Source organism: Anthonomus grandis, chromosome 11, assembly GCF_022605725.1.
Source record: "Anthonomus grandis grandis chromosome 11, icAntGran1.3, whole genome shotgun sequence".
NCBI classification, from domain to species: domain Eukaryota; kingdom Metazoa; phylum Arthropoda; class Insecta; order Coleoptera; family Curculionidae; genus Anthonomus; species Anthonomus grandis.
In genome coordinates, this window is record NC_065556.1 from 17,099,275 (window position 1) to 17,115,817 (window position 16,543).

The 16,543-nt window shown below is 30.6% G+C and overlaps 1 protein-coding gene across 9 annotated transcripts in view; it reads right to left on the reverse strand.

Moving 5' to 3' along the window:
* Nucleotides 1–16,543, reverse strand: part of LOC126742310 (calmodulin-binding transcription activator 2) — a 999,827-nt gene that overhangs the window by 93,507 nt on the left and 889,777 nt on the right. For all 9 annotated transcript variants that reach the window (XM_050448959.1, XM_050448952.1, XM_050448953.1 and 6 more), the window contains one exon: nucleotides 12,458–12,593. In XM_050448959.1, the coding sequence (XP_050304916.1) occupies nucleotides 12,458–12,593 (136 nt within the window). The remainder of the gene's footprint in view (nucleotides 1–12,457; nucleotides 12,594–16,543) is intronic.

Consider the following 16,543-nt stretch of genomic DNA (forward strand, 5'->3'; position numbering starts at 1 on the left):
GTTAATTTCAATGTCACATTATTATCATACAAGTTGCTGTTTCTCAAAAAAAATTATTTGGTTTACTGATATCTTTAAAAGCAAATAATACCAAAAGGAACGAATATTTTTGCTATTTCGTTCAGTGCAATTTTATTTGAACCTTGATTTAATCGAGAATACCTGATCCACGTCCTTTCTTCAATTGAAATTATTTTTATTTACGGTGGAAATCGTAATATACATGATGTACGCAATTGGCGAAAACGGTCACTGCCCGAAATTTATACCCACAACGCGATGTGGATTTTACGAATTTTCCACATCGCGTTACGGATATATTTTATATACCCAAAACGCGTTGTGTGTAAGTTTCAAAAATCCACGACGCGAAATCACGATTATCATCGAAGACACGCGACAGTTTTTGTGTTATGGGTAATAAAGAATACCCATAAGACGAAAAATATGTAGGTTCGTAAGTAATGTAAAGAAATCAATCAAAAAATATGTAAAATAAAAATACTGGCACGTTTTTAAGATGTATTTATGAAATACGCATAATTGTTCCCGATGAACATAAAGTTTAATATTTTCTTGGTTAATTAATCTTCTGGCTATTAACTTTTCCTCCTCTCCAATACTTTTAATTACGTTATTACGTAATTTGAAATTTACACACAACGCATTTTGGGTATAAAAAATATATCCATAACGCGATGTGGATAATTCGTAAAATCCACATCGCGTTGTGGGTATTAATTTTGGGCAGTGACCGTTTTCGCCATTTGCGTACAACATACATAAGACGGAAAGAATTTTAAATGTTCGCTAATTTAAAAATTTACCGAGACGGGTAGTGTTGGTAGTAGGAAGAATTCAGGTTATCTCAGCTATCTAGAAGAAACAAGTGCATATTATAGCAGCTATCGTAAGAGATCCACAACAGTCTACTTCCACAGTTAGTGACACGTGTATTGTAGCTTCTTTTGTTATTTTGTAATGTTCTTCTGATACTGTGAAAAGGGCAAAAAGAAACCGATTTTTTTTTCAAAATTTTTACATAGAATGTTAAGTGCGGTCAAAATACTGATAAAAAATAAAGATAATTGAAAAAAATACAAAACTTTAGAAATTATGTAGATTTTTCTACATACGTTAAATGCGTAATTATTGCCGGGTTGCACAAGGTAGATTTAGATCGCTTTATAACTATAAACTATTTGATATTTTATGTAATTTAATATATTATAAGTATATATTTTGAAAAAAAGTATATTTTATATAATTTAAGAAATGTAATTATTAGTAGATAAATAATAATGATGAGGTTTAATGTGAAATAACTTATAGTCAAAACAATAAATATTGTTAATAATAAAACATATATATGCATAACTAACCGCAATCATAAAAACCTATATCCAGAAATAAAATCTAATGAATAAACTACGAAATTAACTTCTAACTATTAATTATTCTTAACTGTTTTTCTAAAAGAACTAATACGAACTTATTGCAAAATGATAATCAAAACTCCAAAGTAATGAACTAACCTACACCCTACTCTCTAATTTACTAATTATATCCTACTAAAAAAATAAAATTAAGTGAGTTGAATTAGCTGGTTGCCAATACAAAAATTCAGTTTTTGCATTACTAAAAGGATAAGAAAGTTAATTTAAATAACAAAAACAAAACAAAAGCAAAAACCATACGCTAGTCAAAGCAGTATAGGCTATACCTATTTCTGAAGGTCTATTTTAGTTGCAAATATGTCATACATATACGACTATTTTCTTGCAATTTAAATATTTTAGAAATTTATTAGCAATCTTTGCAGTGGCATAATAAGGGTTTTTATAAATATGTTCAACCTCATTTCTGAGATATTAACATTTTGTCGCAAAAAATCCGTATATTTTTGGGCTCCCCCCATCATATCGCAATCACTATCATCATAATCACTATTGTTACATCACTATTTCAGTAACAATAGTGAGTAGAGTTTCATTTATACTATATTTAAAGGTTTTTTTTTTCCACTAAAACTGACAGTTGTACATCTATTAATATTTAACTCTAATTGATTTTGTTAAAACCATTTCTATACCCTATTCATATCTTCTTGAAGATATGAGTATAAACTATCATATATAAAAATAGCTCTAAACTGTTCTGTAATAATAAAACTTTTAAAAATATATAGGAAACATCATCAGGACCGTCTAATTTCCGTTACTTAATATGTCATTTTTAAGTTAATAAGAATAATTAGAATTTGTGCAAAGCCTATAATAAAAACACAATTTTACCATTTTTGGCCATTGTGTTAAAAAAAGTCAAAAGATATTTTTTGAAGAGGTTTGAAAATTTTACATGAAGTTCTATTTTAGGAGCTGTTTCCAATATTAAGGTCCAAGTTAATTAATTAAGCTTTTTTACTTTTTATTGTAGTGGATATTTTGGGTTAAACAGATTTAAATACAATTCCTAAGTATACAGGGTGGCCATTTGAAAACGAAACAGAGCTTATTTTGGGTCCCTCAGAACATTTGCGAAAAAATCCTCGGACCCGTGAATTTTTGATTCAAGGGGGAACCATTTTTTTTGCTAGTTTCGCCCCCCTGAGAGCAAAGCCCTAGCGGAAGTGACAAGGGCCTCCAAAATTTTAAACGGAACGGGAGGTCGAGTGATACCTTATTTTGAAGGTATTTTTATGTGGATTATAACCCTAAAGTTTTAAATCGTTACTATTTGCCTAGTGGATACAGGGGCTAATAAACGTTACAAAAACAAATTTATGAAAAAAAAAATGCTTGCAAATTTAGCAGTTAAATAAATACAAAAAAATTTGTTCTCCTACATTGTGAACCGTACTTTCTGTTGTTTTTTTTTTAATACCCGTAGGTATCGATGACAATTCTGCAAGGGAACTCTTGGTTATTGTTGAGACTGTTGTTATAGCAACATTTTGAAGTTTAATAGTGGTTATCAATTCCTGCTGTCAGATCATAATGTGTCAAACAAATAGCTCTTTGAAGTTAGTTAGTTACAACATTGAGTATGATAATGGTTTATTCACTTGCTGAAAGAGTTGAAATACTTTCCCTTTTCTTTGCGAACAATGAAAATGCTAATAGAACTGCCCAGCTCTTTAACACACTACAACACCCTAATCGACAGGTCCATCGCAAGTACATTTTAGAATTGGTTCAAAAATTTAGGGAAACTGGGTCTGTGGCTATTAAAATGCGCGAAATAGATAATCCAGTGGTGAATAAAGCTTTAGAAGTAGCTATTTTATATTGTGCCATATTGTGCAAGATCCTATACTAAACACAAGGAAGTTATCAACCGTGTCTGGTATTAAGAGAAGCAGCATTCAGAAGATATAAAAAAAAACAAGTTTTATCCGACATCTCGTACAAGAACTAAACAAAGAAGAGTTTGATAGGCGAGTACAATTTTGTGAAACTATATCTGAACAAGCCACCAATGATCCACACTTTCTATTTAATGTATGTTTTTCTGAAGAATGCTCCCTTTTCCTAAACGGTACTGTGAATCGTCACAACTATCGCTGTTGGGCTGATTCAAATCCCAGAATATTTCGTGGTGCATACACAACATTCTGAAACATTAAATGTTTGGGCTGGCATTTTTGTAAACATATCGTAGGCCCCTTTTTTTACCTGGCAATTTAACAGGAGATATGTACCTGGAGTTATTAGAAAATACAATTCATCCAGCATTAGTGGAGATACTAGAAAATAACAACGAGTACTTGGAAAATCGTCTAGTATTTCAGCAAGATGGGGCGCCACCCCACTATGCTGCAAGGGTTCGTCAATATTTGGACCAAACATTTCCAGGACAATGGATTGGCGATAGATGCAATGCAATGACAAGAGGAGCTATTGAATGGCCTCTTCGTTCCCCGGACTTAAGCCCGTTAGATTTTTTTTATGGGGCCATTTAAAAACTAAAATTTATGCTAGTCAGTCAACATCGCTAGACCATTTGCGACAAAGAATAATTGATGAATGTCGTCAAATTACCCCAGAAATTTTGCAAAATGTACGGGAAAGGTTTAAAAAAGACCCATATTATTATATGGAAGTCGAAGGCCAACATTTTGAACATTTACTTGATTGATTTTATCTTTAAGTCTTTTATTTAAAATTATACTTTTTAACATTTTTTTGTAACTTTTATTAGCCTCTGTATCGACTAGGCAAATAGTAACGATTTAAAACTTAGGGTTATAATTCACATAAAAATACCTTTAAAATAAGGTATCACTCGACCCCCCGTTCCATTTAAAATTTTGGGGGCCCTTGTAACTGCCGCTAGGGCTTTGCCTTCAGGGGGGCGAAACTACTGAAAAAATGTTTCCCCCTTGAATCAAAAATTGACGGGTCCGAGGATTTTTTCGCAAATGTTCTGAGGGACCCAAAATAGGCTCTGTTTCGTTTTCAAATGGCCACCCTGTATATTGGGACAGCATAAAATAAAATATTATCTCGTCTATTTTATTTTTATATAAAATTTCTAATGAGTTAAAAGTAATCATTTAAATTATAAATAACAATTTATTTTATTAGATACAATTGCAAACTATAAAAAAACTAAAATGGTAAAACTTGTGATAAATAAATAGTAGGACAGTATAAATTACCCTTCATAAATAATTACAGATGATTTTCATTTTAATTTAAACATGGTACGTGGTATCACTTCTTTACTCAGAATTCCAATATTCTGACTCTTCCTGAAAGGAATTCAATTGTTTTTTCAATAACCCCAGAAAATTTTATCAGTATAATATTATAAAAAATTCCTTACAGGCACTCTAAATACTAACAATTGCAATACTTTCATTTTTCAATCGTTTTTTCCATTGAAACCTTCATAGAATGCCATCAGATAGAAATTACAAATGAATTATAACAGAGAACTAAGAAAATCTCTTACAGGCATAAATTTAAAAAAAAATCATGATTTGGTGATTAAAAATTATTCCCAGAATAAAGGAATCTAATTTTTTTCTAATTCCATAATAAATGAAAAAAAAGTGATAAATAAGAACTACCTCACGATTATATAACCAATCCACAAGACTCATTTACCTCCAATCCTGTGGTATATGAGTCATGTGGATCACAAGTGTAACATAAGTAATGAAAAAAAATTCACTTTAGTGGGACCAAAATATTCAACTCTTACAAGGAAGAGAAAAGAAAAATTTGCGACCATGGCAACCATAATCAGTTGATTTTTAATAATAGTAGAATTGTTTTTTTTTATTTAAAAAATAATACATAACCTTAAGGCAAACAGAGCCGAAACACGTAGTACTGAAGGTAATTTTTCATTTTGCCTGACAGATAAACCCAAATAGAAAAACTAGCAAAAAATTTAAATTTTACAAAATCTGGATAGGCAGAAATACCTCTAGTTCATGTTAATGAGTTTAAGTTAAGTATTATAGGCGCTGAAAGTTAAAAACTCCCAAATCTAACTATTAAGTGGCATCCAAATGTTAAACCAAACCTTACATCATTATGAGCTATGGGCTTTATATATAAGGTTCATTTATTTAAATAATTTGACTAAGATAGAACCTATTTTCTGGTCTTGCTTCAACCAGTCAATAGGGGATTATTATTTGGTCTTTTCTTTTGTACAAGACCGTTTTCTACCCTTGTCCAGTCGTCAGCTGAACCTATTAACTTTTATAATTAGATGGATTATAATAATGGAAGTATAAAGTAGCTCTTTATATTTCCCATACCATTATTTTGGATAATGCATAATGTTCATTTCCCCAACCTGTATAGTTCTTAGGGTCCGTATTATATTCAGAAGTAAATTAACCATAAAGTGAATCTACTCGTTATTAAGTATTTTTAGGGTATTTAAAACATAATTCGGAAAACACTATATATAGTAATTTTTAAATAAATTATTAACGTCATTTTCTATTAACTGCCAGCAAATTCCATTAAGTAAGTTTTTCATTGTTTTTTTTTTTTTTGAGGGAGACAAAATGGGTTAACGACTTGCTTCCATTTTTTTATTATAGCTATAATTAGGGTTATTTTTTTAAGTATATGCAGTGAGTGCTTTTATTTGTCAACAAACCACCCTTAATAATCTTCTTAAACAAAAAACCCAATTATATAGATATAAAGGGGAAGTTTATATTTGTATTTACTAAAATTTTGTTATGTTTTGATATGTTAATTGCGTTTTTGTTTAAGTTAAGAGTGGCTTGTTTTGAAACGATAGCACTGTAAATATTTACCTCATCAAATTAGTTTTATTATAAATTTAAACCAGAAATTATTTAAAGATAACAATAATAAGCAATAACTTTTATATTAGTTGCAGTAAATTATTATTAGTTTATCATCAATATAAATAATAAATTTAAAATGACCATAATGGTTTCATAACAATTATAAAATTTATAATTTATTTTATATGTACTACAAATTAATATAATTAATTAATAATTAAATGTGCTTAAAAAAAACTTAACATTGCAACAGACTAAATAATACATCAACCTGAAATTATAATAAATCGTGTTAAATTAACAATATATTATTGCCTATAAATACATATTATATGCATTGCAGAATGATGATATATAGATATTACATCCTACCGATTTCTTCAGAACATACCACTTCGAATCTCATTAACATGAAAATATATATGCACATCAAAATGGTCTAGGGAACACATACAAATATGTTAATATGTTTGAGAAGATTGGAAAAAAGTTAATTATTGCATTTTTTTACATTATTCGAATAAAATAACAATATAATTATTAACTTTTTTTTGTAGATTATAATTTACTCATAATTTAGGGCCCAAATAAAAATAAAGAACAAAATCCCATTTATTACCGTTTATTAAAAAAAATTATAAAAATAAAAATTTACCAAATACAAATTAAACTAGTAGCTAGATGGTCCACCTCTATTATTAATAACACTTTGGCATCGCCTAGGCATACTTAAAATTAAATTATTAATTAATTCTTGGGGCAACTCCTCCCAAACATGTGTCACAGCAAGACGAAGTTCCAAAGCGCTTTGAAAAAAGTCAAATCGTTGAAGAAGTTGCCTTTTTAACTAATCCCAAACATGCTCAATTCGATTAAGGTCCGGTGAGGTAGAGGGCCAGGGTAGAAGATTGATTTGATTTTCCTCAATAACGATTCGTACAAGCCGTGCTCGATGTGGTGGGGCATTATCTTGTTGCAACAACGAATTTAGGCTTATTTCGCGTAAATATGGAACAATTACAGGCAGTAGTATATTATCCCTATAACTTATTCCAGTTATTGTATTTTCCACAAAAATGAGGTTCGCTTTTCCGTCAAGTCTAATGCCACCCCAAAACATTAGTGATCCACCACGTTGCCTTACTACTTCCCGGGCATGACGCAAACGACTTTCATTTTCTTCCTCTCTCCAGACACGAATTCTACCAGAATCAGGATAAAATGAAAATCGAGACTCATTCGTAAAAAGAACTGTGGCCCATCTTTCTTGATTCCAATTAACATGTTCTTGGCACCACGTTAATCTTGCACCTCGATTTCCTAAAGTTAACCGAGGAACCGTTAGGGCTCTTCTGGCATGAAGTCCTCTCTCATGCAAACGGTTTCTAATAGTTTGACCTGAAACCTCGACGTTATGCACTCGTGAGAGCTGCTGAACCAAAACAGAGGCTGTTACCATGGGATTTTTGAGCTTGTAAAGTTATGAAACGGTCTTGGGCAGGTGTGGTAACTCGCGACAGGCCTTGATGCCGTTCTCTAACATCATTTGTTTCTCTATATCTTGTCCACAAACGGTTAATTACACTGGGAGATGTATCCAAAGCTCTTGCAACGTCTCTTTGACTTGTTCCTGCCTCAAGCATTCCGACTACTCTTAGCATTTCCTCTCGAGTTAAATGTCGTCTTTCCATTTTTATTGAATAAAAACTAAATCACAATTGTTCGGTTGGAACCACAGAAAATGCGATATTGCGTTAGAATTTAAAAATTATAATCTGCGTTATTTCGACAAAATGTGCAAGTAGCAAAAAACGCTGTTCTGGCATGATTTTTTGTACCCAATTATTTATTTTACTTCGTTGGTATCTAAGGCGAAAAAAACTATTTTGCTAAGTGTTCCTTAGACCATTTTGATGTATATATTAGCTATATTCAAAACGCAATTTACGATGTTAACAGGTGGTTTAAATAAAAATGTTTAAAATAGAAAATGGCGAATTAGAAAAGACTTATAAAAATCAAACTATTACTAAAGCAAGTGGACTACTGAAAAGAATATTAATAATGCAGAAATTTCTACGAGGTGAAAAAACTTTACTTCTAGACCTATATGCCATTTATAGCACTTAATGCTGTATATAAGCAAGTCAAGTACAAAGAAAATTAAGAAATTATTGTTTATTAAATTCCGAATCAAATGACATCTTTTCCAAGTCTACTACTAGGTGCAAAAAAGTTTTGCTTGGTTTTAAGAAATATTCTCAGTAACTGAAGAGAATTAAATAAGCTAAAGATGATATTATAAGATTCTATCCTTAAAAATCCTTGTTATATAGTAATATGCTTAATATTTCTATATAAGAATTAATACTCTGGAACATGCATCTGGAAAAATAAAGAAAAAACTTATGCCACAAGCTATTTAATTAAAAGAAGTTTAAAATATGTTTATTATTATAATGGAAAATATAATAAGGAATAAACATATGGTATTTAGCTATTTATACGAAGAAAAAAAATAGTAACGCAACTGTATTTTTCTCCATACTCAACAAATACAGTACTAAATAGCAGTGGCAGCTAACTTAATTTCTTGGTAAACGGTAAAAGTTAAATATAATGAAAAAAAACCTAACCAATAGCCTTAACGAATTTGTTCCATTAGTCAAAGACTAAAAATATCAAAGTTTTGCATGAAGTATAAAGATTGCTATTAGACAATGATTTAGGCTATCTACATCGATAAGCTCAAGTAATCCAAAGATTTAAATTAGTTACATTTGGCAGAAGCTAAGTAAATTTCAAAAGCAACTGTCAATACAGTAGGGGAAAAACAGTACCATTCATAATCAACAAGCACTATAAATTTAATATCAGAAGAAAAATATTTTTTTTGGAATTCTAAAGAAATCAATCTTCAAGTAAATAAGACAATGGAGACATCGAAGATTTGCAGGTAAAAGAAGAGCTTATTCGAAGAGGACATGAATATACATGAATAAGAGTTTAAAGGATATTAAAGCAAGAGTACGAACAAGTTTGACAATAAATAATTCTTTACAAGTAGAAGCTAAATTATATTAACAGTAAGAGTCAATTTTTAACAACTATGTCTGATATATATACGGAATACAGTCCGTCCAAGACTGTTAGATCTTTAACATACGCATAACATATACGTTAATAAATAAGCAATTTAAATCTACAGTTAAGAAAGTATTTAACATAGACTCCTAAAAACCTTATTGTGTTTAACTAATTAACTAGCATCTATTAATGTAATGATAAGACGATTGCTTTGATTACTGATTACTTTGGTCATTTGATACTACATATACAATAAAATAAGACAAGTCAGGAGAAAGAAACTGATATTCCTAATTAACTTATTTAAAAGAGTAAAACTATTATAAAAAAAAAACCTAATTACACACATCTAAAACTTAGAGACTATAATAGCCACAAAAGCACCAACAAACAGTACAAAGTACACACACTGGCTAGGCAGGAGGGACTTTCAGCATGTTGCTAAATTCGTTGATATCATAGATGGCAGAACTTATAATAAGCCGTTTTAGTCTATTTTTAAATATGTTGAAGTTATCTATTCGTTTTAACGAAGCAGGGAGTTGACTAAATAAGCTAATTCCTTCATTAAAGGGGGTCTTTTTAAAATAAACAAAGTTAAATTTCGGCAAATAAAGAGCATCCTTACATCTAACATTATATTTATTAAAATCACTTTGGAGAAATTTTCTTGATTTTTAAATACGTATAATAATATTTCAGATATATAAATTCCGGGCATTGTTAAAATATTATATTTTTTAAATGTTTCACGGCAGCTCTCATTATATTTCAAACCAAAAATCTTGAATTGAACCTTCGAAATTAAAGAAAGAATACCGACGTTTTGCCGTTCTCTAGTCTAATTAACTCTTAATACATGATGTTTTTTAGCATATGCATAACTTAAATCGATGTGGTTTCAACTTCTTTTAAATTTATAAAACTATCTTTCCTTATTGATAATTTTTAATGAAATTCATAACCTTATTTTGGCTGACATTATTTCTTATATCATGGAATATCCTAAATCATTCACACACGAAATATTCCTGAAATAATCAATTGTAAAAAAATAATAAAATGTTTAATCTAAATATAATTACAGAATAAGATGTTAATTCTTAGGTAATTTTAGGGAGAATAGTTCAAATAAAGCTATACCTTAAATTCCTTAACTTTTGAGCTGCAGTGTTGAAAGTTGTCACCCAGAACCAAAATTAGAAGATTCTGTATGAAATGTTTAAAAACTATTTATTATTATTACGGGTAGATTTCAAAAAATAGAGTTGTTATACTGTAATGGTGAAATAATGTACATATGTTCATGTTTTTATATATGTTTATAAAATTATATTTTTTTTACTAATAACGCATAAAACTGTTTTTATTTTATGGAAAAGCAGTGAAATACATAATATTTTTTTTAAAATATTTAGTCATCATTACTGTACGTATAAACTTAAAAAAAAATATCCTACTTCAAAAGATGGCCGTTGATACTTAGGGTATGCGCTAAATGTTATAAACATATCTTGGAAGTTAATAAAGTTATGATGAAGAAACGATTTTTTATTAATATTTTAACACCCTGTAGCTCAAAAGTTAAGGGGCTTAGGACATATCTTTATATGAACTTTTATTTTTAAAATCCTCTATGGATGAAGACCCTTAAGGATCAGCATCTTATTCTTTAATACCCTGTATATCGAAAATTATTTCTAATTACTTATTTCATTTATATTCAGAAAACCTGTCTTGAAAATAAAAATAAAATTTGAGCACCCTTTTGCAACTTTCAACTTTTGTTTGTTTTTAAATCTAAATTATAAAAAGTTTTGTATCTAAGAATGTTTTTAAATATTCGCAGATACTTTTTAACAATTAAAGAATCTTTGATAAGTTGTATACATCAGCAGTCAAGATCAAGTCTTAAAAATGTTAGTGCCTATAACTGTTTATTAACAATTTTAATGAATGGCAAGATTGATTCAAATTGATTATTAATTTTTATGTATTCAAAAAATCATGTGCTATCCATTTAAGGATCATATTTTTTCGAAATTATGGAAAACAGACTAAAAGTTTTTACTTTCTCTAGGTTAAATACGTCCTGGCAAAATTAAATATTTATTTAGCCAACGCATAACTTAAATGGACGTGGTTTCAACTTACTTCTTAAGCCTATAAAATTATTTTAACGTTTGAAATTAGTTAGTTTATCAGTTATTTTTAATGAAATTTGGGATTTTTTAATATTATTATCCTTCAAACATGATCTTTGATAGCAGGGAACATAACTAAATCACATCCATCAATATTAAAATGTTTCAAAGTTAAACGAAATATATCTGTTTATATAATATTTAAACTAAACTTAGCAGAAATGATCTAGTTTTTAATTACGTATGGTGTTGACATTTAGTATACCTGACTAGGTCAAAAAATTTAAGTTTTCACATCTTTCTTTACTGCTGACTAGCATGTTAATCTTAAATTCTATAATATTCATCTAAGTAAGGTTTAAACCTCCAATTGTTCCAAGAAAATTTTCCACAGATAATTAAACTACTCACGCAAATTAATCTATGACTGTTTCTGGATATTCTCAAATACATATTTCTTATATTTAAAGAATGTCTGACAAGTTATACCTCAACGTTCCGTAAATTTTCTAAGAATGTATTATTATATTAGGGATACTTATCATTAATAAAGCCATTTAAATATCATGTACCAAAATTGCTTTTAAAAGCCTGTGCTAAAACCCCAAACTTCCCTAATATCTCAGCAAAAGGCACCATTATTACTTATCCTCCGTGGATCTAATAAATGACCATGAATGTCAGTTTTATAGTACGCCTATTTTACTAATATACCTGCATGCTGGCAAATATAATAAAGTAATACGAGTTGATTACTTTCTGCTGTTAATTACCACTAAGGTAACTAATAGAGGTCTATTACCATTCGAGACCCCTGACAGAAATAATATTTTCCCTAATGTGGCATAATAATAACAATCTTTAGAAGTAAAAGTAGGTCCTGTAATGGACAAGATATGTAAATACTTTTAACCGAATCAATTTGGTAATGGAAATATCGTACCTCAGTGCCTTGAACTTTGAGTTTCATGTGATCCTCTCTCGTGGTTTTTCCATCTTTCCTTTTCTTCCAGCAATATCCATCCCTACGATAACGGACTTTCTTTCTACTATATAGGAGCATCGAACCACTTTTCGGCCTAAAACAACAAAGAATTTATTAACTTGGTATAATATTTGTTACAGCTTAGTTTTTTAAGCAGGAAACGAAAAAAGTAAAAATACACAGAAAAAAAACTTCTCCCTAAAAGTAAAACAAGACTGGATAAAAATATTTATTTAAAGGGTAGCATTTGAAGCACTCCCCAGAGGAAAATTCATTTTCGGATCACTTGGTAAAACTGTGGACAGTGGCCGAGCCGTAACTTCGTACAGGTATTGTATACCCTTACTTTGTCGGCATTATTTGTCTAGCAAATTGAAAACAAAATGAAAAACAAACAATTTAAATTAAGGCGTTTGTTTTGCGAATCAACAAATGTTTTTGCGTCCGGCGGGATTTTGTTGTAAATTTATTGTATATTCGTGTTGTTGTATTGTGCGAGTGTGTTTGCGATGCGAAATTAATATTCCGGCCACTGAATGTTTTCTCCGATAACACAGGTGCTAATATGCATAAATATGCTTGAACATGAATAACAAATAAGGTTTAAATAGGTGAAATATGTGTCTATTTTAATTTGTTATCGCGATCTCCGATTTCGGGACACCAGTCATTTACATATTTTTAATGTAAAATAGCATTTGATCATCGCCTTGAGGCATAAGGCATAAGAACAGTTCGCAGTGTAGAGAGAATGTATTAAAGTTTCTAAAGCCGATTGATCATTTAGCATCAGAAGTTGATGATTAAAAAACGTTACGATTTTAGGTGACTGTCGTCAACTAAAACTTTTGTAAACCTAATTTTTTTAGGTAATTTAATTATAATCTAACCTTGAACATTGTTTTTTCGCTTTTAATTTAATATACAGGGTGCCCAAGATAAGGATCACAAGCATACGAAAATATTAATTTGTAAATTAAGGATTTCACTGTTTATACACTTATTTAGAAGTTAGCTTAAACATCTTGAAGTTTTTTTTATTTAAGGAACTTTCATGTAGTGGTTTGCCATCGGCATCCTTTCGATCTTATGCTGATTGAATCCAGTTTGCTGCAATTTTTCTAATATCATCAGTTTATCGTATTGGAAGTTCTTAATGCCTGTAACCTAGGACGCAACCTAGAACGCGTTTAGTCAACACCACCGAAATAAAGATCTTTATTTCGGTGGTGTTGGTTTAGTTCATCTAGCATCTTCCATTCTCCATTTTATATATGCTATTTTCTCTACAGCATCGTTGATCCGTGTTTAAGTTCTAAAAATTACATTTAGAACTGTATCTCTTACTATAATTTCTAACAACGGCCTCTCCATAGATTGCTGAGTCATTAATTTTTTCACAAGTCTTTATAGTGAGTATTAAATTTTCTACACTACTTGCGCGAGCACCAGTATATCCAGAGTATCCAGATCGCCGCCATTATGGCAGAAAAATTTTTCCACGGTTGCTATAGCGACTATGCGATACTGGGAGTTTTATTCGGCCCAAATTTAGAAGGCGTCGCTCTACTGGAAGTACTGGAGAAAACATTATTAATGTGTTGGCCTACGTAGAGTTTAATAGGCATATTGGAACTCGTGCGTTATCTTTAGATTTGGGAATAGCTCGAACTACTGTTCAAAATATACTTAAAGACCACAGGTAATACATCTTTTTATTATAATTTTCTTCTAGAATATAGGCATTTCTTTTTATTTTAAGGCTACACCCTTTCCATATAATCCTACACCAAGCTCTAAACGAACATGATTTTAAGCGCCGAATTGATTTTTGCCAATGGATACTAGCAATGATTCGCGAAAACAGGGATTTTGACACAGATTCTGTGGATCGATGAAGCCACTTTTTGTAGCGATGGGAAAGTCAACAGGCATAATATGCATTATTGTTCGATTGAAAATCCTCGTTGGATGTGAGAAGTCCAGCACCAAGGCCGCTGGAGTGTAAACGTGTGGTGTGGCATTATCGGAATGAAAATTATGGTCCTTATTTTTTTGATGGCACATTAACCGGTAATGTTTTTTTACATTTTTTAACAAATTCCTTGCCTATTTTAATGAAAGATTTGACATTGGAAGTAAGACGGAAAATGTATTTCCAATTGGACGGGTGCCCAGCACATTTTTCCCGTTTGGTGCGGCATCATATAAATAATTACTTTCAAGTGGATCGGAAGGGGGAGTCTATATCCTTGGCCGGCCAGGTCACCCGATTTAACATGCCTAGACTTTTACTTATGGGGTCGTTTAAAAGATATCGTGTACCAAACTCCACCTACAACAAGACAGGATATGGAAAACAGAATCCGTGGTGCAATAAATAAAATATCAGCTGCTGAAATCGAAACAGCAATTTTATCCACCCAAAGAAGATTGGAAGCTTGTTTGGAATGTGATGGAAAGCAGCTTAAACACCTATCGAGGCATTAAATACCAAATATGTTTGGGTTTAAAATATAAATAGAAATTCGTTAATAAAATTATTCGCCTTAAGAAAGTCACATAAACTTCCAGTTATTCTATGATAAATAGGCATTATTAATTTATAATTTATCAATCAATATGATAACATCATGGTATCCTAGTTGTGGTAATACTAATTAGAGATTTTTAGGCGGGACACTAGATGACGGTACGTAAGTTTAGGCTCGGTGCGTAAAAAACTTTAATTCGCTATAACTTTAAAACGAGCAAAGATATCATCGTCCAGAATTTTCTCATGGCCACTTTTATAATAATAAAAAAAATTCCGTTGTTGCCAGATATACAGGTCCTGAGATACGGCCGCTTACCTCGCTTATTTGGCCACGCGGTACAAAAAAAACCTGTTTTAATCTTGAAGAAAGATGCTAACATCGTTAGCAAAACACATGTCGAGAGAAAAATAAAGAGTTTTGGTTAGTATTAAACTGTCTTGTAATTTAATGACAGGTTTGTTTATCGCGGTTTATTCTCAACTTATGGCTTAAATATTTATAAAATGTTACTCGATTTTAGATTTGTTAAGTGATATGTGGTTACTTGTAATCAAGTTTGTCGTATATTGAGTTATTGGCTCAAAATTTAAAAGAATATGGTTCATTTGAAGGGTCTGTTTTGTCTCGGTAAAAGGATAATTTAGATCAAACCCAATACAATGCTATGAATTTTACCATCAGTTATTGAGAACCCTAAGGCATATACCATATAAAGGTACTGGGGGGTTTACCAAGAACTTAGCCCAAGGAATTTCGAACAATGCCAACCGATTTCTTTAAAATAATTTATTTTTAACTAATTTCCCTAAATTAATATCGTTCGACGACACACACTAATAAGAGTGTCTTTAATAGCCGAAATAGATTGAAATCTTAAGTGGCCAGCGCGATCTCCAGATTTAACTCCTCTAGAGTTCTTAATTTATTATCGTATTTGACCTACTAATTTCGTTTACGCATCGTGTATAACTGTATATGTGTCCAAATACATAAAAAAACTCTTGTATATATTTAATATATATTATTGGTAATATAAACATGTTAGCCAGGCTTTTGTTGATCATTTTGTTGGTTGTATGTGCATAAAAAATGATACCTGCATATAGTTTAAATTATATTATAATGCTTAAAGATTTGCAGTATTTATATAATAAAATGTTATTTTAAATTGATCTTTATAATATAAACACGAGAGTTAAGGCTAAGCTAATAATCTCAGTACATTCTACTTCTCTATGAATAATCCTTTTAATAAAGCTTAATTAGGATAATTTAATATATTCGTAAAAATTAATCTTTATGGTAAATTATTAATTCTATTCCAACATTTTAAATCCCTATCTGCAGACAAGAAACCTACCAGCTTTCTTCAGCTTAGTCAAATAGGAGCTACCAAAGGAATTCAACTCTAGAAGTTGACCGAATCAACAGTAAGATAAGTGGAAAGTATCACAAAGAAGCTGCTACACCTGTATATGGATGCTCTTTATATCCATATGCCTTGAAT